This window comes from Humulus lupulus, chromosome 4, assembly GCF_963169125.1.
Source record: "Humulus lupulus chromosome 4, drHumLupu1.1, whole genome shotgun sequence".
Classification (NCBI taxonomy): Eukaryota; Viridiplantae; Streptophyta; class Magnoliopsida; order Rosales; family Cannabaceae; genus Humulus; species Humulus lupulus.
The window spans coordinates 183,318,306-183,346,088 of record NC_084796.1 but is presented as its reverse complement, the minus strand read 5'-3'; the positions used below and the strand labels follow the sequence as shown (position 1 = coordinate 183,346,088).

At 45.4% G+C, this 27,783-nt stretch overlaps 1 protein-coding gene across 1 annotated transcript; it reads right to left on the bottom strand.

The window, feature by feature from the left end:
• Window positions 1–12,487: 12,487 nt before the first annotated feature.
• LOC133832722 (uncharacterized) lies at window positions 12,488–15,351 on the bottom strand. Its single transcript, XM_062263030.1, has 3 exons — window positions 15,048–15,351; window positions 13,076–13,233; window positions 12,488–12,934 (listed from the first exon to the last, which is right to left on the bottom strand). The coding sequence occupies exons 1-3, from the start codon at window positions 15,349–15,351 to the stop codon at window positions 12,488–12,490; spliced, it is 909 nt and encodes a 302-aa protein (XP_062119014.1).
• Window positions 15,352–27,783: the final 12,432 nt, after the last annotated feature.

The following is a 27,783-nucleotide window of genomic DNA, read 5'->3' as shown; positions in this document are numbered from 1 at the left end:
TTTCTTCTTATTATTATATATATTTATAGATTATTCAATTACCTTATTATTCCTAATAATAATAGTAATATAATAATAATTTCATAATGATGATAGGAATTGATTTAGTTAAATATCTAACTTACCAAATTTGAAAATATTTATTTTCAAATTATTAATTAATTAAATAAAAACAACACTGATACAATATTAGTGTAGTGCTACATGCACGGCACAGTCCCTGGACTGTGTCATGCGTGAACTGCTATATTCCATTTTCAGGGATATTTCATTTTTCTTTTATTTATTTATTTAACTAAAATCAACCTTCCACAAAATAAGGTATTTATCTTTTTAAGGAAAAGATGACAACCATATTTCAAAATTTTAATTTTAAATTCAAAATTCAAATTGATGATCATCATTATCATCATCTTTTAAAATTCAATAAATCAAAAACTATTTTTGACTTACCAATTTTATTTTCTCCCACTCAAATAAAATAATTAATTTCAAAATTTTATTTATTTATTTATTTATATGAATTTCAAAAATTGTATATTTAAATTAATAAACACATTTTCAAAATTTTAATAATTAATTCCAAATTAATTATTTAACATTAATTATCATATAATTGTATACTTGACCCGAAGAATAAAATTCTTCTCAAATTTCCAAATTATAGTTTTACCCTTGCATCAACTCTTACCTTGGGGCCTATGGACCTATAATATCAAGCTCCAATAAATATTAGATTATTAATCAAAGTTCTTTGATTAAATAATCATATATATTAATCTCGTGATTATTCCACTGTAAATATGAGATTGAACTCTTGATAATTATAGACATATATTTACAGAGTACTTTATAAAGAATAACATGTACATTCATATCATCATTGAGTCCCCAAAATAATTATTCTTAGCCTGATCATTCTGAAAAACCTTAACGCATGAATCAAAGGATTAGATGACATGTATAGGAGTTCATAGCAACCTCAGGATTAAGATCATCGTGTATATGATCATCGTTTGATGTGTTTGATTAATACTATGAAACGATGTTTAAACAAGTATTAACAAATCAAATCTGGTCCAGTTCTATATATCACTATATACAAAGTACTTTTACTAATGTGTCCTACTACACTAGTGACCCAGATCTAGGTTTCTTCTATTCATAATACTAGCGAACCGTACTAGCAGTAATTAATCTAAAGATTCCATAACTTTATTTTACTGTGAACTGTTTTAAGTTTATTATCTTAATCTCGATCCTCTCATACCAATATGAGATTAAGACCACATAGATAAACTTTGGAATTTTTTGATATTTACTTAATATTATCAACATAATATCAGACATAGTCTATATATATATAATAATTTAACCCAATTATTTATTTCATTTAAAACATTTGTCAACTACAATTGCTTTAAGGGAATTATTCCCAACACATAGATCAATTGTGATGCTAATAAGCATTCCATTTAACATTTAACGATGCTAATGAGCATCTTCTAGAATACATGCACATATAGCAACACTAATAAGAATTTCTGACATTTAAGAGCAATAATGATGCTTATAAGAAATTCTACAACATTTACAAGCCACTATTATGCTAATAAGCACATCTTTAACATGCATACAATAGTCAAGGGCCAGACCCTATGAGAATATATCATGCTTTCTATTTAAACAAGCAGGTAAGGCACATATATTTCATTTAAGAAATTACACACATAACTATATTAATAGTTACCAAACCCTTATTCGAGCTTGTCTTTAGTGACGAGTGTACATGCCCAATCCATCATCAAGAACCCTTAAACCTTGGCAACTCTGATACCAAGTTCTAACGCCCTGCTAATTAGGGTTTGTTACCACATGTGTTTAAAATTAGTGTTGGACTCAAAAAATGAGTCATTTGGACTAAGACATGTGATTAAGCCACTAATGGTTCAGGTATTAAAAATTTTGGTCAATAAGTAAAACTTTCCATTAAAAGAAAACTTTAGTCTTTACATGGGATCCCAAAATACAAGTTTAAAAGTCTGTTACAACTTAGGGATTACAAAAGAACCCGACCTAAGCAGCAAAACGAGGTCCAACCCTAGTTCCCCTGCGATATCTCGGTCGTGGCGGTCTATCGAACTGCATATGTACACGTCACCTCTAATGCTCTACAACTCATGGTTGGCCAAGCTTTTCCTTACCCTTACCTGCACCACAAAGCACATGTGAGCCAAAAGACTCAACAAGAAAACACATTTGCAAATTCAGATAGTCCACAGAACATAATAGCATGCTCAACAATAATAACTCGAACCAAGCATACACATTGTACAAGTAAGTGGCCATAGGGTCACACAAGTACGTGTTGCACTCCCATTCATTCATATGGCATCTGAGCTAGTCAAGTGCATAATGCACTCTCGGGGTGGCCTAGCCATAACGGCCTACCCTCAACGTACATAATGCCGATCACAGCTCATAAGCTGAGCCTTACAGACCCTCGACTTATAAGTCAAGCCTTGAACCTCAACTTATAAGTCGAGCCCCTTTTTAATCAAATATACCCTCAACTAGTAGGTCGAGCTTTAATCATATGCAACAGACCAATTCTCGGCTTATAAACTGAGCTTCCTAGTCAGAACAAACATCCACATAATACATTCATCATACACACAGATACAATGCGTCACAGTATAATAAAATAGATATACACAGGCATAATTATAATCATGCTCATTAGCTGGGCCCTAGCCCTAATCACTTTACATTTAACAAATGGGCCAAGCCCCAATCCAATTATATTAATAGTTGGGCCAAGCCCCAATCATGCATCTCACGCATCAGGTGCAATTTTCTTACCTTTGGTCAAAGCACTGGATGCAAGCGATCCTCGAGTACGATCTTGTCCTGAGCCTTAGCGATAAACTAGTTATAACCCATAATCATCAACATTCGATTCCATAAACAACCCCGGGACCAATCTCATGCTCTCGAGACCTCCAATTCCACCAAACGGGGTGGTAAAATCGTCCCCCGAGCCCCTGGGAAAAAACAGTAAAAATAAAAAATGAAGGCCCTTAAAAATGGCCTAGCACCGAGGCACACAGCCAGGGCCTCCTGCACTGGAACATCCCAGTGCTGCAGCTTAGAAGAATAGCACCGCGGTGCCCCTTCGCGAACCCAGAACAACTGGGTGTTTCTTGCGTTTTCTCCAAACCTAAACCTTCCAAAATCATCCCAAGTTTCCCCAAAGTCCCAATTGAATCCCAAAAGCATTAATACACATCATATGCATCACAAATGTTGACTAGTTTTTTGGTCAACTGACGCGGAGTTAAAATAATTAATTAGAGAGCTTTCATTCAGACAATCAATAAACTATAAATAAGCAAATGACTTAATAACTATGAGAAATGAATGATAAAAGACACCAGAAACTATAGAGGTTTAGCCCCAAGAAAGGATAATGACCTACTCCCTCTTCAATTTGTATTGATCTTTAAGGTTTACGCAAGATGACAAGTGAAAACAGGTACGATTCTAAGTGTAAAAACAATACAAAATGGCAGAACTCACTGCTAATTGTTCCTAACAGGCTAGTTGGTATATTTCTGGTGTTGGTCAGGTAGGCTAAAAATCTGAAACCCTTACACAGTGGTGGAAGACTTGTATTTATACTGTTCCCAATGCCCAGGAAGTTGAGTCTGCATCACAACTATTGCAAAATATCACTTCCTTTTCGCGGGTAGTTGTAGTCCTATTCCTCAGGAGTTTGACCGAGTTTTTTGGTGCGTTATTAGGCGTGAGGAGGATGTAATTGACTTCATCCGACCATTTATATCAGGTTTCCTATAGAGCATACTGAGAAGCCTCTTTTCTGGTGAGTATACCGCGCAGCTGCTTTCCTGGTGAGCATATCGCGCAGTAATTGTTATTCATTTGGTAAGTGTGCTCTCTCCAACTTGTTTGATTGTTGGATGCCTATGCCACATGTCAAGAAAATGATGATACGTGCCCAAAATATGATGCCACGTGTCCAACCTTCATGTCGTATCAGCTGTGTATATTTTTGGGATAACATTTGCTCCTCAAGTTTGCAATGGGGCTGAGCAGTATGTAAACTTTCCTTTTGGACACCACCCCGACCAGCCTGGTCAGAGGTATGTTCTCTTTGCTACGTGGCATATTTATTTAATAAAGTTGAAGACCTTTTTACTTCTTCAAGTTTCCAAGAAATGACTTTTCATTCTTTCCCGCCTCTTTTTGATAACATAAAGTGTCATAATGGCTTCTCTTAATAACTATACTGTTGGTTTGTGTAGTTACCGAAGAGTGACTGACGTGTTGGGCGGTTGAGGTGAAGTGACTTGAAGGACGTGCTGGGTAGTGTGCTGACTTGTCTGGGGAGACGTGCTTGCAGCAGTTGAGGGGATGTCTCATCAATGCTCATAGGAGGAGGTAGAGCGTTGTACCTCGACTATAAATAGCTTCCTTATCTTCTACCTTCATTTTCTATAGTCTTTTCTCCTTTCAAACTTCCCAAACGCTCAGAACTTCCCTCTTTGTGAATTTCAAGTTTTTACACCGACCAGTGCCCAGCCCGTGATCACCGGAGCTTTTCGGCTAGTGTTACCCTCTACTACCAGTAAGTTCTTCTTTTTCCTCCTTGGCATATCTATGATTTATGCGAAAATACTTCTGTTTTTCTCTGTGGCCATGGGTTTTGTTTTTGCCAACCCTCAGATTTCTTGCATGAATCTTGTTTGAATCAGTAAATAAAAAACTGCTTTGAGTAGCTCCTATAACAGGTAATCTGTTTTATTTTCTGATTTTACAAAAAACCACTTTTTTACGGCCCATTTTGGTAGATTTATGTTTGGTGTTCCTGAAGAACACCAAGAACAGCTCTCTAATAAATTTTTCAGAAAACCCTTCATTTTCTCGATTTCCTTTACTTTTGATCTTGTCTTCCTGTTGCGCGGTATATTGTGCCGTGTTTACTCTTGAGCTTGTCGGTATACCCTATGATAATTATATCGACCAGTGCTATTCGGTGCTCTCACCTCATTTTCCCCTTTTTCTTGTGTGAGCAGACTACTCAGGGGAGGTGATCACCGAACTCCATCACTGTGTCGTCTAGGCTCATACCAAAAAAACAACTCAAGCCTCGAAAGAAGAAGATCCTCGCATGGCATAGCGCGCTAATGGAGGGGATCCCAGAGAGGCATCACCCTCCGAGGAGGAGCCCAGTGGCTCAGGACAGGAAGAAGATTCTGAGACCAAGTATGCTACAGAGATTTATATTGAGGCATCCCTAAACCCGTTGGCTGAGAAGGAAGAGGGTCCTCTCTATGTGGCTCCTGTTAGTACTATTTCCATTAAACAAATACAAAATGTGAAGGAGCATTTTAAGCTGGAGGGTGTATCCGTCTTCAAGCCTACTGCTTGTCAAACTGGCAATTGCCCTGGGGCCCAATTCTGTGCCTGGAGACGATTCCATATGACTGCTGGAGCCACTCTCCCTTTTCAGTTGTACTTTCGGAGTGTGGCTGGTTATTTTGGGATTTTCCGAACCCAAATCAGTCCCAAGGGCATTAGGTTTCTTTTTGCCCTTTGCGTGTTGTACAAAACTTTGAATTGGCCAGTTCCTTCTGCCCACGAAATTAATTACCTCTTTGACCTCAAATCTAGTCCCCGGCAAGGTCGCTCGGGGTATTTTTATTTCAGCCATAGGGATTCCAATATTTACCTGGAAAATATGAACAGTATCTCTAATGATGGGGAGTATGCCAGCCAGTGCTTTCTTACTGAAAATATGGTTGCCAGCCACCTATCTTTTCAACGCAATGGTCCCTTTAGCTGTCTGGCCTCTGCTCGGGAGATGGATAAATGGGCTCGCAGGTTGGCTGCCATGAACCCCAACCTTAAATACACAATGGCTCTGACCACCACAGAGAAATTAACCAATGTTGGGCTTTACCCCAATCCAGAGACGCAAGTCAAGGGTGCTACCCCTACTAGACAGTCACCTAGGAAGCACCTGCCCAGTACTAAGTCACCCAGTTCTCCGCCATCTAAAAAAAAAACCAGGCTATCTGTACCTCCGTCCAGACCTTGTGTGGCCCACCAAACAAGAAGCTCGACAGGGGTCGTCATTCGAGAGCCTGCTGAGCATAGTGGTCTAAAAGCTACCACTGCTCCCCAGTCTAGAAAGGGGAAGCAGATTAAAGTTGAGCATTTAAACTCAAACTCCTCGAACAGTGATGAGGATGCACTGCCCAGAGCATATGGTTGCTCGGGGGGGGGGGGGGACGAAGAGGGTGATTTTACTCTTTATAATACTTTCTTTGCATTCTTTCGTAATTATAATTTTCTGCTTGTTCCAATGCTGCTCGGCTCCTTACTAACCTTTTATTTTGATTTGCAGATATGGCGTCTGTGCTCTTTAAGAAATTTGCTCAGAAACACATCACCAGTCCGAGCAGTGAGGCTCCTCCAGCCAAACGCTAGAAGACAGACACCCCTGCTGAACTTGTCGAGCAGGTTGCTAGGACCCCCGAACAGACTCCTTCTCGAAAATGGTCACAGTCGCAGACTTCGATTCACAAATCTTCCAAAGGCAAGCAACCTCAGACTGAGGAGGTTATTCACTCGTCCCCTGCGCAAAGGTATGGGCCCCCGAGCAGAGTCCCAGAGCGTGCTGCTAAGGGCCCTGCCGAGGAGTTTCATGGACCTTTAAAGAAGGCTTTAGCCATTCATCAAGGCCACGAAAAAAGGGTGTCCTCTACCCAATCTAACATCATGACTAATTTAAGTACCAAATCCTTGGAGTATATCACCAGTACTGGCCTCCAGGATGTTGTTAGGGTAAATATTTGGCATTCTTGAAGATAATTGATTTTCCTTGTTTGTCACTTGCTCTCAGCTTCCTTATTTCATGCTGCAGGGTATGCTATTCCTTAGCTATGCTCATTATCGTGCCAAAGGGGAGAGCAAGCAGGTTCTTGGCTTGGTGAAGGAGTCTGAAGACAAAACCTCCCAAATTAATGAGTTGTCCGAGCAAGTTCAGAATCTTCAACGGACCTCTAAGCAGGTTACTAAGGAATCTGAGAGTCTTAAAAATGCTGCTGAGTAGAGGAACCTTGATGTTAACCGGTTGGAGAGGAGGGTCGAAGAGTTGAAGGAAAAGACTGCTGCTATTGAGAAGGCCACCCAAGAAAAGGAGGATAGACTGGCAAAGGCTCTTGAGCAAGAAAAATCTGATCGGGTTGTCGATGCTAAGGCTTGGAGGATTTTGGCCTGAGCACTTTCTTTGATTTTTGGGTTCGTAACAAAACAGGGGACTTCAGTTATTTGGGAGAGGCTTACGATGAGCTTATGCAGTATTGCACTGAGCGAGAGAAGAACGAGGCTCCAGCTGGACCTACCAAGCAGTTGCCAATCTCCGACCCAGAGGCTGCCAAGTTGCGCATTGAGCCACTCGTCATAGCTCCTGAAGAGGGTGTCTTGCCATCTGACCCAAGTTCTTCAAATGAGGCTCCAACTCCTGCGGACCAGTCCAGAAATCTCCCTGCTGAAACTCTTGTTGTTGAGCCCGAGCAACACATCCCTGACTCTTGAAAACTCTATCTGTCTTTTTTTTATAGTCTATGTCTGAACAAAAGTGACTGAGCCGAGCAATCTTTATTCTCGCGAACTTATTTTCCTTTTGTTGAAACATCAGCTGAGTCAAGCAGCTTTTAATCTCGAGCGCCTTTTGACACATGTCTATATGATATTTTTATATGGGTATGTATCTGCTCGTACGTTATTTTTCGTTAGTGCTCGGGGTATACTGTTTTTTTTTTGAGCTATGCGGCTCTGTTTGGAGCTGTGCAGCTCTGTCTGTTGATCGGAGTTAATTAATTTTTTTGAACGAGTTGTAAACAATACTGTTCAACTCTCTCTACAAAAATTTCTTTATGGCTCTTTTTGTTGCCTAGTATACCGAGCAACGCGCAAGCACTTTAACATTAATAAAAAATTAACGCTTCTAAGTCCTTTTAATTATGCACTTTTTTCACTTCTTGTCCATGTATGACTATGGTGCCCCCCAAGTGACCGAGTGGGATTCATAACTCTTGAGTTATCTTCTTGGTCACTTGTTAATTGGCCAAAGTTATTTGTAATAACCTATTCGGGCCCACTTGGGCTTGCCAAAACCTGCAGAGGTTTCATACACTGCCGACAAGCCGTGATGTACTCCCTAGTTAGCAAGATAATCATTGTAAAAATAAAGGCTTGTAAAAAATTGACTAAACGTGTCTTATTGATTAAAGATTAACCATACAAGCTGTGTCACTACAAAGTAGCTTACATTCATAAAAATTAATTATTACAATAATTGGGCAAATCGTGCCTGTGCATAATTAATAAAACTAACTTTGGTTGGTTGGTGGTAAGGGAAATCGTGCCTATACCGGCCAGTCAACGATCTCTTAAAAGCAATCTTATTGGTAGTACTTCCTTAGGTGTTCCCCATTCCAATAATGGGGGACAGGTACTAGTTGGAGATCTTTGTTATACCACGCTAACTTGTATATGCCGGGTGGTACTATCTCCGTAACCTGGTAAGGGCCTTCCCAGTTGGGACCTAGTACTCCTGCTAAAGCATCTTGAGTGTCTGGGAATATTCTTTGTAAGACTAGGTCTCCTACGTCAAATTTTTGTTCCTTAACTCTAGAATTTAAGTATTGGGCAACTTTTTGCTGATAGGCGTATGTTGGACTTTTTGTGTCTTTCTTCAATTATGTCCAAGGATTCAGTTAATAGCTAGTGATTACCATCCTGGCCATATGTTGTGCGCCTCTGAGATGGTGGAGTCACCTTTACGGGCTGCATCACTTCACATCCGTATGTAAGTGCAAAGGGGGTATCTCCAGTAGTTGTTCGCTCGGTAGTCCTATAGGACCATAGTACTTCGGGTAGTCTCTCAGGCCAGTTTTGCTTAGCCTTTTCTAAATGCTTCTTCAGAGTATCTTTGAGAGTTTTGCTAACTTCTTCTACTTGTCCATTTGCTTGTGTCTAGTGTAGAAATCGGTAAATAACTGGCTATCAAATTGTGTGCCATTGTCCGACACTATTTTGTGGGGTAGACCAAACCTACAAATTATATTCTTTACCACAAAGTCCAATACTTTCTTGGAAGTGATTGTTGTCAGTGGCTCGGCCTCTGTCCATTTGGTAAAGTAATCCACTGCTACTAATGCGTATTGTATTCCCCCCTTTCCTTTTGGCAACCGACCAATAAGGTCGATCCCCCAAATGGAAAAGGTCCATGGACTTTGCATCTGTGTTAGCTCGTTTAGGGCTACTCGGGGGATTTTTGCAAATCTTTGACACTTGTCACATTTTCGAACATGCGATATGGAGTCCTCATTCATAGCTGGCCAGAAGTAGCCTTGCCTTAAAATTTTCTTAGATAGACTCTGCCCCCCAGTATGATTCCCACAAAAACCCTCATGTACTTCTTTAAGAAGTCGTCATGATTCTGTATGGTTGACGCACCTGAGCAATGGCATGGAAAATCCTTTTCTGTACATGACCCCATCCAGGATGAGGTACCGAGCAACTTTCCTTATCAATTTTCTAGACTAGTTATGACTGTTGGGCAGGATTCCGTGCTCTAGATAAGCTGCAATCGAGGTCATCGAGGACGAAGTGTTATCTATTAGAAGGATTGGTTTTGGCAAGTTGATACTGGGTTGGTCCAGATACTCAATGGAGACCAAATCTGCTTTGTCCACCACGGCACTGCTGGCCAACCTAGCTAATGCATCTACCGTGGCATTTTGTTCTCTAGGTACCTGTTGGATGGTGTATCTCTTAATCTGAGCAAGCTAATCTCTAATTTTACTGAGATAGGCCATCATTTTCTCTCCCCGAGCAACATATTCTCCGAGGACGTGGTTGACAATTAGCTGCGAGTTGCTATATATCTCCAAGGATTCAGCTTTCACTTCTTTAGCTAATCTTAGGCTCGCAATAAGTGCTTCGTATTCTGCTTCATTATTAGATGCCTTAAATCCAAAACGAAGTGTACAATGGATGTGTTGCCCTTTGGGGGTGATTAGTGTGAGACAGGCCCCAGACAACTGGTCGGTAGACGAGCCATCTACATGTAGTTTCCAAGCTTCTTGTTCTTTTTCGGAATCAATAGTGATGGATTCTGGGTGTCCGGCATTCTGTGCAGCATTCGTCCTGTGTGGTAGTTCAAACTCGGATGACTGCTCGGCAATGACTCTGTCTGGTTCTGGTACTTTAGTACCCTCAGCTACAAAATCTATAAGAGCCTGGCTTTAATTGTTGTTCGGGGCTGGTAGGTAATCTCGTACTGCCCGAGCTCTATAGACCATTTGCGCAACCGACCAGAGGTGTCTGACTTTTGCAAGACTTGGCACAGTGATTAGTCAGTAAGAACATTGATTGGATGAGCTTGGAAATATGGGCGAAGTTTTCTTGAAGACAAAACCAAGCAGTAAGCTAATTTTTCAAGTAGGGGTACCTGCTTTCAGCATCAACCAACCTTTTACTAACATAGTAGACATGATGTTGTATCTTGTCTTCTTCCCTAATCAGGACTGCACTAACAGCGTGTTGAGTTACTGCCAGGTATATGCATAATTCTTCACCCTCTAGAGGTTTTGAAAGGATCGAGGGTTGTGCCATCTGCTACTTTAGAGCTTGGAAGGCTTATTCACACTCTTCAGCCCATTCAAATTTCTTTGCGCCTCTGAGGATATTAAAAAATGGAATACACTTATCAATTAATTTAGACACAAATCTGCTAAGTGCTGCTATACATCCAGTAGTGCTTCTATCTTTTTGGGGTTTTCTTCTATTCCCCTGGAGTTTACTATGAACCCCAAGAATTTTCCTGATCCCACACCAAAGGAGCATTTAGGGGGTTTAATTTCATTCTATACTACCTTAGGATATTGAAACACTCCTCCAAGGCCTCAATGTGCCCCTCGGCCTACTTGGATTTCACCAACATATCATCCATGTAAACTTCCATGTTATTCCCGATTTGGTCCTTGAACATACGGTTTACCAGCTACTAATATGTTACTCCAGTGTTTTTCAGGCCGAACGACATTACTCTATAGCAGTACAACCCCACATCCATGCAGAAACTTGTATGCTCCTGGTCGGGTGGATGCATGCTTATTTGGTTGTACCCAGAGTAGGCATCCATGAAGGTTAAAATTTCATGGTTGGCTGTAGTGTCTACCAGTTGGTCAATTCTTGGAAGTGGGAAGTAGTCCTTGGGGCATGCGTTATTCAAATCTGTAAAATCTATGCATACCCTCCACTTGTTGTTAGGCTTTGGTACCAATACAGGATTGGAAACCCATACAGGATAAAAGGCTTCCCTGATAAAGTTGTTATTTCGGAGCTTCTCCAGTTCCTCTAATGCTTTTGCCCTCGTCTGATCCAATAACCTCATTTTCTGTTGTACAAGCTTGAAGTGTATTGTGTCAATGTTGAGGGCATGGCTTATAATGGTTGGGCAGATCCCCACCATATCATCATGTGACCAGGCAAATACATCCTCGTTGTCCCATAGGAACTAGATCAAAGCAGATCTTATGTTCCCAGACAGCCATTTCCCTACCTTGACAACCCTGGCTGGGTAATTTAGGTCAAGTGGGGCCTCTTCTAATTCTTCGACTAGACCTACCCCTATATCAGTGTCCCCAAAACGACGGTCTACGTCATCTCCCTCGTTTTGGGCTGTATCCTATTTCTGGTGACTAGGCCCTGCAGGCTGGGTGGTACAGACTGCCTTGCCTACCTTTTTAACTGATGAATTATAACATTCTCTGGCCACCAGTTGGTTCCCCTTAAGACATCCTACACCTACTCAGGTTGGGAATTTGAGTAATAAGTGGAAAACTGAGGTGACTGCTTGGAGGTCATACAGGGCCGGCCGACCTATCATGGCATTGTACGGAGAGGGAATGTCAATTACCACGAACAAAGCCATTATCATGTTGCTTTTAGGTGTCTTCCTTACTGTTAAAGGCAACCTTATGCTTCCTATGGAGGCTATACTGTTTCCAGCAAACCCATACAGCTTCTGCTCGTATGGTTCCAAGTCTCTAATGCTTAAATTCATCATTTCTAGAGTATTCTTGAATAGAATGTTGGCAGACGAGCCATGATAAATCAACGTTCGTGCTACGATCATGTTAGCTATTTGTACTTCTACCACCAAGGGATCATTGTGCAAATGATGTACATAACTTGTATCTTCATAGCGAGGTTGTTTGGGAGTACGCTCCTGGAAAACCAGTACATATTCCTCCTGCTCGTGCCTAAGGGAACGAGCGTACCTTTCTCAAGCTTTACTGGAGTTTTCAGCCAAATGTGGTTCGCCGCAGATCATATCTAGTCGACCCACAACTGGTGGTGGTAGGATGGGCTGATTACTTTGATATTGCTAAGACTGTTGCTGATGAGGCTGTTGAGGATGTTGGTCGGCAGCCGGTCGTACATACCTCTTCAGATGAGCATTGTTTTTTCTAATGAGGAATTCTATTTCCTTATTCAAGTGGTTATATTCATTGGTTTCGTGACCATAATCATTGTGAAACCGACAGAACTTGGTCATATCCCGTCTACTAGCATCTTTCCTTAATGGTGGTGGTCTCCTGTAAGGTAATACTGCTTGGGTGGCATTGAAAACATCTGCTCGGGACTCCATTAGGATAATGTAAGTAGTAAATTTGGGTATGTATTCTCGCAGTTTTGGCTGCTCGGCGGTCTTAGGCTTCTTGCTGTCATTCTGGCTACCACTGCTTCCAGCCCCGTTACCGCATTTGTCATTCTTGCCCCCATTTTTACTTCCTTCTGCAGGGTTGGTGGTGTTCCCATCACTTGTTTTCTCCTACTCGCCAATTTCTTGGGTAGGATTATCCAACTTTCGTTCAGCTTCCTCTAACTTGATAAAATCTTCTGCCCTATCAAGGAATTCTTGAGTGGTGCGCGCTGACTTCCTCTTCAAGCTACTCCAAAGTAGACTTTTTACCTTGACTCCCGAATTGATGGCTATCAACTTACCATCATCACTTAGGGATTTCACCCTGGTGGCTTCCTGCATAAAATGTTGAATGTACTCCTTCAAAGGTTCATTATCTTTTTGTTTTATGTCCACCAGGTCATTCGGCTCGGCGGGAAGGGGCATTGCTGAGGAAAATTGTGAATAGAATGTGCGTACAAATCCATCCCATGATGTAATCAATCCTGGTGGTAACTTAAAAAACCACTGCTGCGCAATTTCTGACAGGGCAGCTGGTGTGGATACCAAAAATCCACCAAGAAAAAAAAAAGTTTCTAGTCCCTTAATGAAGTAAGCAGCTAAGAGGCGCCAAAGGCGCCAAGTACACGATGGAGGTAGAAGGTTATTACAGGCCACCAAAATGTCAGACATTCGCAAGGCCCTAGGCCTCATGAGGTCATTCCAGGCCTCCAAGTCGCATCCCCTTGTAAGACGCCTCTGTCTCATGCGCATGGCCCTTAGCCATGCCCCTCGAATTCAAGGCCCCAGCCTCGCGAGACGCCTCCATCTCGCGCAGCACCTAGCTACACCTCGTGCATGGGCCTCACGGACACCACTTCAGCAGCACCCAGCTGTGCCTCGCGCATGGGCCTCGCGAAAATCACTTCGGCGGCACCCAGTTGCGCCTCGCGCATGGGCCTCGCGGACACCCCTTCTGCAGCACCCAGCTGCGCCTCGCGCATGGGCCTCGCAGACACCCCTTCGACAGCACCTAGCTGTACCTCGTGCATGGGCCTCGCAAACACCACTTCGGCAGCACCCAGCTGCACCTCGCTTATGCCAGCACCTCACGCACCATGCCTAGCCTCACCCCAAGGGTCTCACACTATGTGTCTCGGGTTAAGTGAGGCACGCTAAGCCTCGCCCCGAGGTGTCCCACACCGTGGACCATGCATCAAGAAGACGCCTCACACCTGGGAGGGGTCCCACACCTCGCCCAGGTAGGCGCCTCGCGGCCCCCAAGCACCTGACCTCGCCTCGCACATCCAAGCGCGCCTAGGAGGTGTCTCACACCTACGCGCACATGGGTCTCGCACCCACGTGCACAGGGGCCTCGCGCCCGTGCACACATCTGTCTCACGACCATACGAACAAGGACCTCGTGCCCGCGTGCACATGGATCTCACACCTGCGCGCACACAAGCCTCGCGCCCGCACGCACAGGGGTCTCGCGCCCACACACATATGGGCCTCGCGCCTGCGCGCACATGTGTCTTTCGCTCGCGTGCACATGGGCCTCACGCACATGGGCCTCATGCCCGCGCGCACAAGGGTCTCGCGCCCAAGCGCACCAAGACCTAGTGCCAAGGCCTCGCCTTATACGCCGACGAAGATACGTTTTGTGCCCAGAGTACACATGTGGGGTCAAGGTTTCCTTCTCACCTCATTTTGATGGAGCAATCTCGCCAGGTATCTTATTCCCAAGGACTTCAAGTGTTGAAACCCTTATATGCTATTCTAAGATGCTTGGCAACGCTCGAGGAGGTCGTACAGGAATGAAATGCGCCTCATTTTGGTGGTCACCTCATTAGGACTCCCTCAGCACGCTTATGAGGTCCACACCCGACAAGAAGTGGAGGCACCATGTGGAACCAAGGCAGGAGTACTTTTGCAGACCCCTGACATGTACTAGAGCAGACCACCACTCTTCCAACACCACTACCACCTGTGCCATTATCCTGACAGTGTACTCATGTACTATTTTGTCCAAAGGGACCACCATGTATAAGGGGCCATTAGAGCCCAGCTATAAATAGAGCCTTACCCTTCAGAATGAGGGGTTAGAAAATTCATTGTAGGCTGAAGCTACTAAGAAATATACAGCTTTTACTCCATTGTTGATCTATGTTTATCCTTCCATAAGTCCATTATAAGTTCTTATCTAAATATCACCTTACTTACCTTTGAGTTTTCTGATCTAATTTCGTTGATGAGATTTCACCGTCAACAGCTGGGAAGCACCTGCACCTGGCATCATCCCTAACTCCCTGTAAATCAGTCTGTAGTTCAAAGTGATGGACATGAGATACTGGGTCCTCCAACCCAATATACATTTTCCATGTTGGTATTTTGAATTTGACAGGTATGGGCAGCTGATTAATACATTCTGAAAAGGGGGAACCTCTCTGCCTTTCCATATCAATATCTATTAAGTCCCTTACCAGTCGGGTTAACAGATCCAACTGGGCTTGGATGTTAGGGTCTACAGCTCCCCAGGGTTGTGCTGCATTACGAAGCTCATCCATTCTTGAGTCCCAAATTGGCTCAAGCAGAGCTACATTGTTTGAGTCCTGATTTTCCCTGCTATGATTAAGGGCATCTTGAAGGTCTTCACCTCCTTGGCCCCAGCATTTTGACTATCTGCTCTTCCTGGTACTGGAGGTACTCCCTAGAACCCTCCACCTTGGGGTGGTTGTTTGTCAGAGATTTTCTCCCCTTGTGGGAAAAACGTTCCTTCAGGCTGGTTACCCCCCTGACCTTGGTTATTATGTTGGCGAACTTGGCTAGCTGCCTCATCTTGATTATACCCATTAGCATAATGGGGTTTGAATGCACTACTAACTTCTGGCTCCTCCCTTCTGGGTCTTGGTGGGTGCTCTTACTGTTGTCTGTACTGACCAGGTTGTTGCTAGTAGTTCTGAGGTTGACCGCTCCTATTCTGTATTGGCACTCGGTGGTGGCCATCCCGACCCGCAGCATCCAGATTTCTCTCTCGGCCACTTCCTTGAGATCTTGGCCAAAAATTCCCTGCTAGGTCCGCCCCATGTAGTGCCCAGGAAGGACCTATTCATCAGCCCGTAGAGGATGCCTATTATTGTTGGCTTGGGCCCCCCGACCAGATCGATGACTCCTAGTCAAACCATGATTTCCTTGCTAGGGCCGAGTTTCTAGTCCGTGCATGACACCTTCACCAAAACCAAAGACAGGAGGAAGTTTTTGGTTATGGGCAGTAGTTCCAGCTACAGTTCCCACACCTTGGGTTTGCTGCTGCTGCATGTAATTGTGAATAGGTTCAGCGGCCTCCCTGGTCCAGTGTTTCATATCCTCTTGTCGGGCTTGCATCTCTCGTGCATGCCAGTCCATCCACTCTTGAAAATCCCTACACTGCTTCTCGAATGCCTCGTTAATTTCCTGTTGGGCGGTGGCCCGCCCCTGGTTCATATTAGCAAGCTGATCCTACATTTGTCTCATGGCCAGTCTTATTTGTTCAATCTCGGGATCGAACCCTTCAATATCTACATGGGGCTCATACCATCCGGGACCCCCAGCCCTTGTTTCTTGCTAGTCGGTACCCCTTGCAGCACCTCCACCTGAAGTTCCTGCATGGGTGATTCCAGTAGAAGCGGCAGCTCTGCATCCTGGTGCAGCAGCCCATCGGTTTGTCCCCCAACACCATATGGGCTCCTGGGTGGTAAGTTTCCTTGTTTCCCATTCAAATGTCTCATTGAAGGTACTTAACGAGAGGTTTCAACCTCGGGCTCTAGAGGTTCTTGGCTTGACCTTTGGGTTGAGACCACCATCCTTGCGATAACAAAAATCTAATGTGATTGTCTTGGGCTCTCAGTGAAAGCACCAAAACTTTGACTAGTTTTTTGGTCAACTAACGCGGAGTTAAAATAATTAATTAGAGAGCCTTCATTCAGACAATCAATGAACTATAAATAAGCCAAGGGCCTAATAACTATGAGAAATGAATGATAAAAGACACCAGAAATTATAGAGGTTCGGTCCCAAGAAATGGAAATGACCTACTTCCTCTTCAATTTGAATTGATCTTTAAGGTTTACACAAGATGACCAGTTAAAACAGGTATGATTCTAAGTGTAAAAACAATACAAAATGGCAGAAATTACTGCTAAGTGTTCCTAACAAGCTGGTCGGTATATTTCTGGTGTTGGTGGGTTGGCTAAAAATCTTACCCCCTTCGACAATGGTGGAGGACTTGTATTTATACTGTTCCCAATGCCCATGAAGTTGTGCGTGCATCGCAACTGCTGCAAAATATCCCTTCCTTTTCGCGGGTAGTTGTAGTTCTATTCCTCGGGAGTTTGACTGATTTTTCAGGTGAGTTGTTAGGCATGAGGAGGATGTAAATGACTTCATCTGACCAGGTATACTGGGTTTCCTGGAGAGCATACCGAGCAGCCTCTTTTCTGGTGAGTGTACCACGCAGCTGCTTTCCTGGTGAGCATACCGCGCAGTAATTGTTATTCATTTGGTAAGTGTTCTCTCTCCAGCTTGTTTGACTGTTGGATGCCTATTCCACGTGTCAAGAATATGATGATACGTGCCCACAATATGATGCCACTTGTCCAACCTTCATGCCGTATCAGCTGTGTATATTTTTGGGATAACAACAAACATCCCAATAACCATCTTAAATCCAAACGAAAACTCAAAACCCATCAAAGCTTAAAATTCTAGAAAAACTTAAACCACAAGGAATTAAACTCACAAACAAAGAAAATTCTTACCTCCACTGGATGAATTATGGTCCCAAGTTTCTCCTAGCTTAATCCTAGACACCAAACTTTCAATCCCCAAGGTTTGTTTCCTTAAAATCTCAAAATCCTCAAGTCCCCAAGGAGAGTGAGAGAGAGTAACAAGAGAGAGAGTGTGAGAGTGTTTCTTTTTTTTTTCTTTTCTGAGTGTTTCCTCTATTTTCCACAGCCTTCCAAGTTGGCTAAGTCAATCCAAAGCCTACCAAAAGACCTAAATGCCCTTAAACCCAAAATTTCCTCTCCAATGCTCACAAGGGCACTTTGGTCAATTACCACCATTCCATTTAATTCCTACTAAACTCAACATATCCAAATAAATCCCAACTATTTCCAAGTAATAACCACCTAATCTCCCATTACTTGATAAACCTCATTAATGTGCTAAATTACCAAAATACCCCTAGGCTCACCCCGAGCCAGGTATTTTTATCACGTTGTGACTTTTTCGCTAACTTGCTCACTAGGATCGCCTCGTACCGAGTAATCCAAATATATCCACATAATAATGTGGTCTCAATCACAAATCACATAGATCTACTTATATTCCAATTACACCCTTAACAGGTCAAAATTACGAAAAATGCCATTTTAATAAGAAACGAGCCCGCATGCATGCTTAATATACCTAAGCATGAAAATATAGTCATATTATAATATAACTCACATAATTCATATAATCATGCATAAAATCAAAAATATGCACATAATATTCAATTATTTCCCTTCTAGCCCCCTAATCAATGTACTAAGCCTTATTAATGAAATTGGGACATTACAACTGCCTTTTGTCTGTTAGTGCGAACTGGTCCCCATGGGCTACCAGGGGGATCCTGGGGACAGGATCTTTCAGTGTAGTGGCAGTATCATTTCCTAGTTACAACGTACGTTCCGTGCGTAGCCCATTCTACAGGTTAGTTAGGGAGACCAACTGCCAGATTTTTCGGGGACACGTCAGCTGTGGGAAGAGCTGGGCTTGCTGAACTCGGACATATGGTCCGGGTTCGTTTACCAATGTCCAGGTTCATTGACCAATACCCAGGTTCATTTACCAAGGCAGCATCAGCTAGCAATGATGGATCGAAGGACATCCTGAATTCTATTCACGAGTGAAGCTCTATACTACGAGACATCCTGAAAGGGCATCACACGATGGTGAGGGAGTTGGGGTAAGAGAGTCACCCTCACTAGGCGAGGGACTTCGGCCACTTGCCAATCCAAACTTCACCCTCGCTATGCGAGGGTCCCCAGCTGGTCATCCACGTGCGCCCCATTCCAGCAGGCATCAAGCCTCGTCTACACTCAGGAGAAGAAGGTCAGCCTCGCTACACGAGGCACCCTTGTTATGCGAGGGTGAGGCTTCGTGGTGGCATCCATGCCCCTAGCCTCACGACGCTGCACCCGGGGGAAGGAAAGGCAGCCTCGCTATGCGAGGGTGCTGCCTTGTTACGATGCCCGTGTCCTGAGCCATGCCTACGCCTGGAGGAAAAGGACCAGCCTCGCTACGCGAGGTACCCTCGCTATGCGAGGGTGTGGCCTTGCCACGGCGTCCATGCTGCGAGTCTCGTGTCCATGTGACCCGCATAAGCCGGCCCTGACCCTTGACACCTTGACCTCTCAGGACATGCATAGGTTGAAGCCTCCTTGGCATAGGCACGAGATCACTTGGGGGAATCTTGTTGACATGTCTAACGAACATGGAGCATTGAACGGGAATTGATGAGGACAACCGAGTACGGAACACGTGCGCTGACACGGGGTGTACGATTATGGAAAGAACAGAGGCACGACCCTATGATCTGCGTCTGAGGAGTAGTGGCGGTACGGACCTGTACGAAGCGTAGTGGTACCACTTGGACACCCCCGACCATACGCCAGAGCCGACAGTACTTTGTCCTGGGCCACGACTCTGACACCATCAGGGTAGACACCACTACGCCCTGGGCCACTACACTATCAAAATACCTGTGTACATCCCTGTGGTCTGGGACCTGTTTGTATCCTGGGCCAATAGAGCCCCTCCCCCCTATAAATAGGCTCCAACCCCTCAGGCTAAGGGGTTGGAAAACTGAATGTAAAAACGAGACTTATGAAATATATGCTTCTGGTTCTCATGCTTGCCTGATTTTTCTCCTGTTGTTTAGAGTTCTTTCTATCTAACTCATAGCTTCTTATAGTATAGAGATTGAAGTTTTCTAACCATCAATCGTTGACGAGTTCTTACCGTCAACAGTTTGGCGCCGTCTGTGGGAACGTAAGCACCAAGCTACTGTTCTTCCATTACTTCCGGCAAGGAGAAATGTCAAGACGTTCGAAGCGACTCAGGGAGCCTCGAGAGGTGGAGGTCCACCTTACCGGAGTCCAACTGAAGGCCTCCATGATGGATCCACCTCCACCCCGAGACGCAGAGCTCCCAAGGGATCCTGAGGTTCACGATAATGACAGGGAGGCCTCGTCACCGGCCTCCCCGCCTGGTGAGAATCCTCCAAGGACAGCTACTGTACCACTCGGGAAGGCCAACGAGTTCCCTCCCCCTAAATCGCTACAGATACCGAACTCCGGCCGGCAAGACCCGGGCCCCTCGACGGGTAGACATGATAAGCAATCCCGGGTCCATTCCGTGAGCTCGAGTTCTAAATCTCATTTCTATGAAGAGGAGATTCATGAACTGCACCGTAAAAACCAAAGACTGGAGACTACCTTAGAGAACATGCGGGGGGTGCTAAATGGCCTGGTGCAAGGAAAGTCGAATGTGACCCTGCCCAAGAGGGAAGAGAAGGGTCGGGAAACCACTGTCCCAGTAGGCGACGGGAGGACCAGGCACTCCACCAGTAACACCCCTAGGAGAGAAAGGCCGAAGTCGGAGGATGAGCCAGTGATATCTAAGACGCAAAGAGATGCTCCAGAGACCCGGGGAGAAGTGGGAACTATTTTCGGAGGTCCGGGGTTTGGAGGGGACTCCCGCAGAGGACGAGATCGGTATGCTAGAGAAGCCAGGCGAAGTCCACCACCCTGTGTCATGAGTTTGGAACAACGACCCCCGAAAAGCTTCAAGGGAGAAAACGATTCGATCACCTTCACTGAGGAGGACGCACGGGGGGTACACTTTCCCCACAATGATCCGCTGGTGTTGACAGTTCAATTGGCGAACATGCGTGTGCATCGAGTCCTAGTGGACAACGGGAGCTCAGTGGACATCCTATATCGCCCTGCCTTGGAAAAGATGGGACTGGGCATTCGTCATCTGAAGCCCTGCCAGTCGTCCCTATACGGATTCATAGGGGACTCAGTACAACCCCTTGGAATGATCGAACTGACACTTACCATGGGGGAGCAACCCCGACAAACTACAGTCATGTCTAACTTTGTTGTAGTAGATTGTGCATCAGCTTTCAACGCGGTATTGGGGAGACCCTCCCTGAAAGAGTTGAAAGCCATAACTTCAATATATCACTTGGTTGTCAAATTCCCGACTCCAGGAGGGGTCGCAAGTATGAAGGGAGAACAGAAGGAGGCGAGGGAGTGTTACAACACCTCACTCCGCACGCCTGTAAAGCCGCGTGAGCCAATGGCCATGGTGATACATGAGGCGCTATGTACGCCCACAGGGGGTCCACAGGAGCTGGACCCTCGGGTCGTGGATGAGTCAAGAGCAGCACCAGTGGAAGAAGTAGAGGAGGTTACAGTGACGGAAGAACCCTTAAGGAAATTGAAGATAGGGAGGAGCCTGCAAGGTGACGTGAAGGAGGAATTGATGAAATTTTTGAAAGATAATCTAGACGTGTTTGCATGGAGTCATGAGGACATGGTGGGCATAGACCCCAGTGTGATGTGCCACCATCTGAACATCTCCCCAGAAGCAAGGCCCGTCAGGCAAAAGAGGCGGGCGCTAGACCCAACGAGATACGCGGCATTAAAGGAAGAGGTCGACAAGTTGAAGGCCAACGGGTTCATCCGCGAGTCTTTCTACCCTGTGTGGGTATCAAACCCAGTACTCGTGCCGAAGCCAAATGGGAAGTGGAGAACTTGCGTCGATTTCACGAGCTTGAATAAAGCTTGTCCTAAGGACAGCTTCCCACTTCCCAGGATAGATCAGCTAGTAGACGCGACAGCAGGACATGAGTTACTAAGTTTCATGGACGCCTACTCAGGATACAACCAAATCCCAATGAACCCGGTAGATGAAGAGCACACGTCATTCATTACAGACAAAGGGCTCTACTGTTACAAGGTGATGCCCTTCGGGCTCAAAAACGCAGGGGCCACCTATCAGAGGCTGGTGAATAAAATGTTCGCCAATCAGATAGGAAGGAATATGGAGGTGTATGTGGATGACATGTTCGTGAAGACCAAAGAAGCAACGAAGCTCAACAAAGACCTTGGTGAGATGTTTGACACGCTAAGGAAATACCGGATGAAGTTGAACCCAGTCAAGTGCACCTTCGGGGTATCCTCAGGAAAATTCTTGGGCTTCATGGTCAATTCCAGGGGCATCGAAGCCAATCCTGACAAGATAAAGGCACTAATAGAGATGAGCTCGCCGAAGAATAAAAAGGAGGTGCAGTGCCTAACGGGAAGGGTAGCGGCCCTTAACAGGTTTATCTCCAGGTCCACTGACAAGTGCCTCCCATTCTTTGACATCCTCAAAGGGAGCAAAAAGTTCGCTTGGGATGAAAGATGCGAGGAAGCATTCGTCAAGCTGAAAGAGCACCTGGGGAAGCCACCCCTGTTGGCAAAGCCAGAGAAGGGCGAGAAGCTGTACCTGTACTTAGCAGTGTCTGAGCATGCCATCAGCGCAGCTTTGGTTAAGGGAGAGAAGAAGCAACAACAACCTGTATATTATATCAGCAAGCGTTTGGTGGACGCAGAGAGTCGGTATCCAGAGATCGAAAAGTTGGCCTATGCGCTAGTGGTGGCTTCGAGAAAGTTGAGGCCTTACTTCCATGCACATACAATTGAAGTCCTAACAGATAGTCCGTTGAGGCAGGTCTTACATAAGCCTGAGACTTCGGGGAGACTAATGAAATGGTCGATCGAACTAAGTCAATTTGATATTGTATACACTCCAAGGGCCTCCATCAATGGACAGGTGCTGGCAGATTTTATAGTAGAGCTCACCCACCAGCCGAATGAAGGAAGGAGTGAAGGAGGGGAGCTGTCTGTTATGGAGAAAGAACTAGGAGGTGTAGAGGAGTGGAGTTTGCACGTTGATGGGGCGTCAAATGAAGGAGGATCAGGAGCGGGCATCATGATGACTGGGCCCGAGGGACATAGAATGTATTGCGCAATCCGATTTGGGTTTGAGGCCTCCAATAATGAGGCAGAGTACGAGGCGCTCTTAGCTGGCCTGCGTTTGGCCCAGGAATTGAGAGTGACGCGCCTTCAAATCTTCAGCGACTCTCAGTTGGTGGTATGCCAAGTAAAGGGAGAGTACCAGGCAAGGGGACCCAAGATGGCAGCATACTTGGCGAGGGTGAAGGGCTATCTGGGGCGATTGGTGGCATATACTATAGAGCAAATCCCCAGAGAAAAGAACACCCATGCCGATGCACTCGCAAAGCTGGCATCCACCAAGGATAGTGATGTCTTGGAATCAATACCCGTGGAGTACTTACCAAAACCCAGCATCGAAGGTGCAGACGTGCACATGATTAGCGTCCCAAGGGAATCATGGACCGAGCCAATCAAGAGGTACCTGGAAGAAGGAACCTTGCCTGCAGATAAAAACGAATCCCGGAGATTGGTGTACAAGGCCGCAAGATACACCCTGGTAAATGGGGTCCTTTACAAAAGAGGATTCTCAATGCCACTCGTGCGGTGTGTAGAAGAAGAGGAGGCGTTGAAGGTGTTACAGGAGATACATGAGGGAGAGTGCGGCAACCACGAGAGCGGACCCTCCACGGCTAGGAAGGCCATGAGACAAGGATACTACTGGCCTTCCATGGAGAAAGATGCGCATGACTTTGCCACAAAATGTGACAAATGCCAGAGGCACGCCAATTACCCTCGGAAACCCCCAAGCGAACTGACCAGCATGACCAGCCCCTGGCCCTTCACTATCTGGGGAATAGACTTAATCGGCGCTCTTCCTACAGGGAGGGGTGGAGCGAAGTACGCAGTAGTGGCGGTGGATTATTTCACTAAGTGGGTAGAAGCGGAACCCCTTGTGAAGATAACCACCAAACAAATCACCTCTTTCGTCAATAAATTCATTGTGTGTCGATATGGAGTACCCTACAAGATTATTTCCGACAATGGTACCCAGTTCGAGGGAGGAGCTTTCGATGAATATTGTAAGGAAAGAGGCATAAGGAGGAGCTTCTCCGCAGTTGTGCACCCCCAGGCCAATGGGCAAGTGGAGGCCATCAACAGGGTCCTTAAGAAGAACCTAAAGACAAAGCTGGAAAAGATGAAGGGAGCCTGGGCAGATGAGCTACCAAATGTGCTGTGGGCCTACAGAACCACCCCACGCACGACTACTAGGGAGTCCCCTTTCTCCCTGGCCTATGGGTGCGAGGCCGTGCTCCCAGTCGAGATGCGAGTCGAGTCCCACAGGGTACAGGCGTATGGAGACGAAGCCAACCATGTAGCCCTGGCCGAAAGCTTAGACATGCTGGAGGAGAAGAGAGAAAAAGCCCAAATGAGGGTGGCGGTATACCAGCAGCGCGCCGCAAGGTACTACAATTCGAGGGTGCGAGAGAGAACTTTCAGAGTGGGCGACCTAGTGCTAAGGAAAGTACTCCCAAACACACGAGACCCAGGCGCAGGAGTGCTGGGGGCGAATTGGGAGGGGCCCTATCAGGTGGCTCAGTGCATACCCCCGAACACTTACAAGTTGGCGCGCATGGACGGCACCATCATACCCCGAGCATGGAACGCGGAACACCTGAGGAAATACTACCAGTAAGACTTCCACTCCCAACACAGGCAGTAGCTGTGTTTAGTTTGTCGCAGGATAGGCTATCTCAGTAGACGAGAATCAAAGAGGTTACCTACATAACCCCCAAGTAAATGTAAGCCCTCTATATGCATGTCGTTGTAATTTGATTACTATAAATGAAAATGTTCACAACTTCACATGTGATTTTTTCTTTTTCATGCGAGCATCAACCGAACTGCCTGCTGAATTAAATCTCACCAAGCACTTGGGGGGTAGGACAGGAGACATGAGCAAAAAAAAAAAATATCTCTCTTATATTCAAAAGGATTAGCTACCCTTATGAATATCAAAGGAACGGTCTAAAATAATGACCTCTAACTAAAGGCCGACACCCCAAGAGGTGAGGCCGTAAGGAGGGAATCGCCCAATAAGTCTAGATCGGCCATTAAGCCGGCTAGCCAAAAAGGGTCTTACAAGTGACCCTTGGAAAAAATAGTACTATGTATAAGGACGAGAAGGACGCTTCTCGCAAAAAATAACAAGCGCGCGCAATGAATATAAAAGGACCCCAACAGCCCAACGGGTTAATGTGTCCTTACAAGTATAATCAAGGTGCACTGGAAAGATTATCGCCGTCAGATCAAAGAAAAATATGTGATCCACGAACAACAGCAATAAGAGGGATCTACTAGAGCACCTCAAGAGCTTTGGAGGAGGATAGAACCCTTGAACTCGTGAAAATAAGTTGGAGAGCATGCCACTAGGCTACGCAGATCTTGGTGTGGACAAGTGGCTTCGAAACTTGGGTTCTGCGATTGAGGATGATTAGTCCTTACGCAACCTTAGGAACTTACGTGGAGCCCCCAAGTATTAGGTGGCTATTGTGTTTCTTCAAACACTAAGAAGAAACACAACTCCAAGCCACACTTCGGGCTTCTTCGAGCGACGTTGGAAAAATTTCTAAGGCTAAGTCCCCCAAGGTTGGCCGTGCGTGTCAAGAAAGAAAAATAGAGAGAGTCTACAAACACACTTAAAAGTGTACTTATAGACTCGGGGGGAAGTGTAAATGTGGAATTTTTTCCTTGTGAATTCTATTCACGAGTGAAGCTCTATACTACGAGACATCCTGAAAGGGCATCACACGATGGTGAGGGAGTTGGGGTAAGAGAGTCACCCTCACTAGGCGAGGGACTTCGGCCACTTGCCAATCCAAACTTCACCCTCGCTATGCGAGGGTCCCCAGCTGGTCATCCACGTGCGCCCCATTCCAGCAGGCATCAAGCCTCGTCTACACTCAGGAGAAGAAGGTCAGCCTCGCTACACGAGGCACCCTCGTTATGCGAGGGTGAGGCTTCGTGGTGGCATCCATGCCCCTAGCCTCGCAACGCTGCACCCGGGGGAAGGAAAGGCAGCCTCGCTATGCGAGGGACCCTCGCTATGCGAGGGACCCTCGCTATGCGAGGGTGCTGCCTTGTTACGATGCCCGTGTCCTGAGCCATGCCTACGCCTGGAGGAAAAGGACCAGCCTCGCTACGCGAGGTACCCTCGCTATGCGAGGGTGTGGCCTTGCCACGGCGTCCATGCTGCGAGTCTCGTGTCCATGTGACCCGCATAAGCCGGCCCTGACCCTTGACACCTTGACCTCTCAGGACATGCATAGGTTGAAGCCTCCTTGGCATAGGCACGAGATCACTTGGGGGAATCTTGTTGACATTTCTAACAAACATGGAGCATTGAACGGGAATTGATGAGGACAACCGAGTACGGAACACGTGCGCTGACACGGGGTGTACGATTATGGAAAGAACAGAGGCACGACCCTATGATCTGCGTTTGAGGAGTAGTGGCGGTACGGACCTGTACGAAGCGTAGTGGTACCACTTGGACACCCCCGACCATACGCCAGAGCCGACAGTACTTTGTCCTGGGCCACGACTCTGACACCATCAGGGTAGACACCACTACGCCCTGGGCCACTACACTATCAAAATACCTGTGTACATCCCTGTGGTCTGGGACCTGTTTGTATCCTGGGCCAATAGAGCCCCTCCCCCCTATAAATAGGCTCCAACCCCTCAGGCTAAGGGGTTGGAAAACTGAATGTAAAAACGAGACTTATGAAATATATGCTTCTGGTTCTCATGCTTGCCTGATTTTTCTCCTGTTGTTTAGAGTTCTTTCTATCTAACTCATAGCTTCTTATAGTATAGAGATTGAAGTTTTCTAACCATCAATCGTTGACGAGTTCTTACCGTCAACACTCAACATATCCAAATAAATCCCAACTATTTCCAAGTAATAACCACTTAATCTCCCATTACTCGATAAACCTCATTAATGTGCTAAATTACCAAAATACCCCTAGGCTCACCCCGAGCCAGGTATTTTATCACGTTGTGACTTTTTCGCTAACTTGCTCACTAGGATCGCCTCGTACCGAGTAATCCAAATATATCCACATAATAATGTGGTCTCAATCACAAATCACATAGATCTACTTATATTCCAATTACACCCTTAACAGGTCAAAATTACGAAAAATGCCATTTTAATAAGAAACGAGCCCGCATGCATGCTTAATATACCTAAGCATGAAAATATAGTCATATTATAATATAACTCACATAATTCATATAATCATGCATAAAATCAAAAATATGCACATAATATTCAATTATTTCCCTTCTAGCCCCCTAATCAATGTACTAAGCCTTGTTAATGAAATTGGGACATTACAACTGCCTTTTGTCTGTTAGTGTGAACTGGTCCCCATGGGCTACTAGGGGGATCCTGGGGACAGGATCTTTCAGTGTAGTGGCAGTATCATTTCCTAGTTACAACGTACGTTCCGTGCGTAGCCCATTCTACAGGTTAGTTAGGGAGACCAACTGCCAGATTTTTCGGGGACACGTCAGCTGTGGGAAGAGCTGGGCTTGCTGAACTCGGACATATGGTCCGGGTTCGTTTACCAATGTCCAGGTTCATTGACCAATACCCAGGTTCATTTACCAAGGCAGCATCAGCTAGCAATGATGGATCGAAGGACATCCTGATGGTGAATTGGAATGTTGAGGATGGACCTAGAGACTTCATCTGGATCCCACTTGATGGGATATGTGTCCTAGAATCTACCGTCCATCACCATAATCTAAATTCTGAAGGATAGAGATTGGGTGCTATTGGAAAGGTGGTTCCAGTCTACATCTCTTTTTCGGCCCCGTTGCTATGCTCGTGCTACTCGCTAGTTATGGGGCTTGGCATGGTCCGGGTCGATACGGTTTGGTTGCTCATTTTTTGCT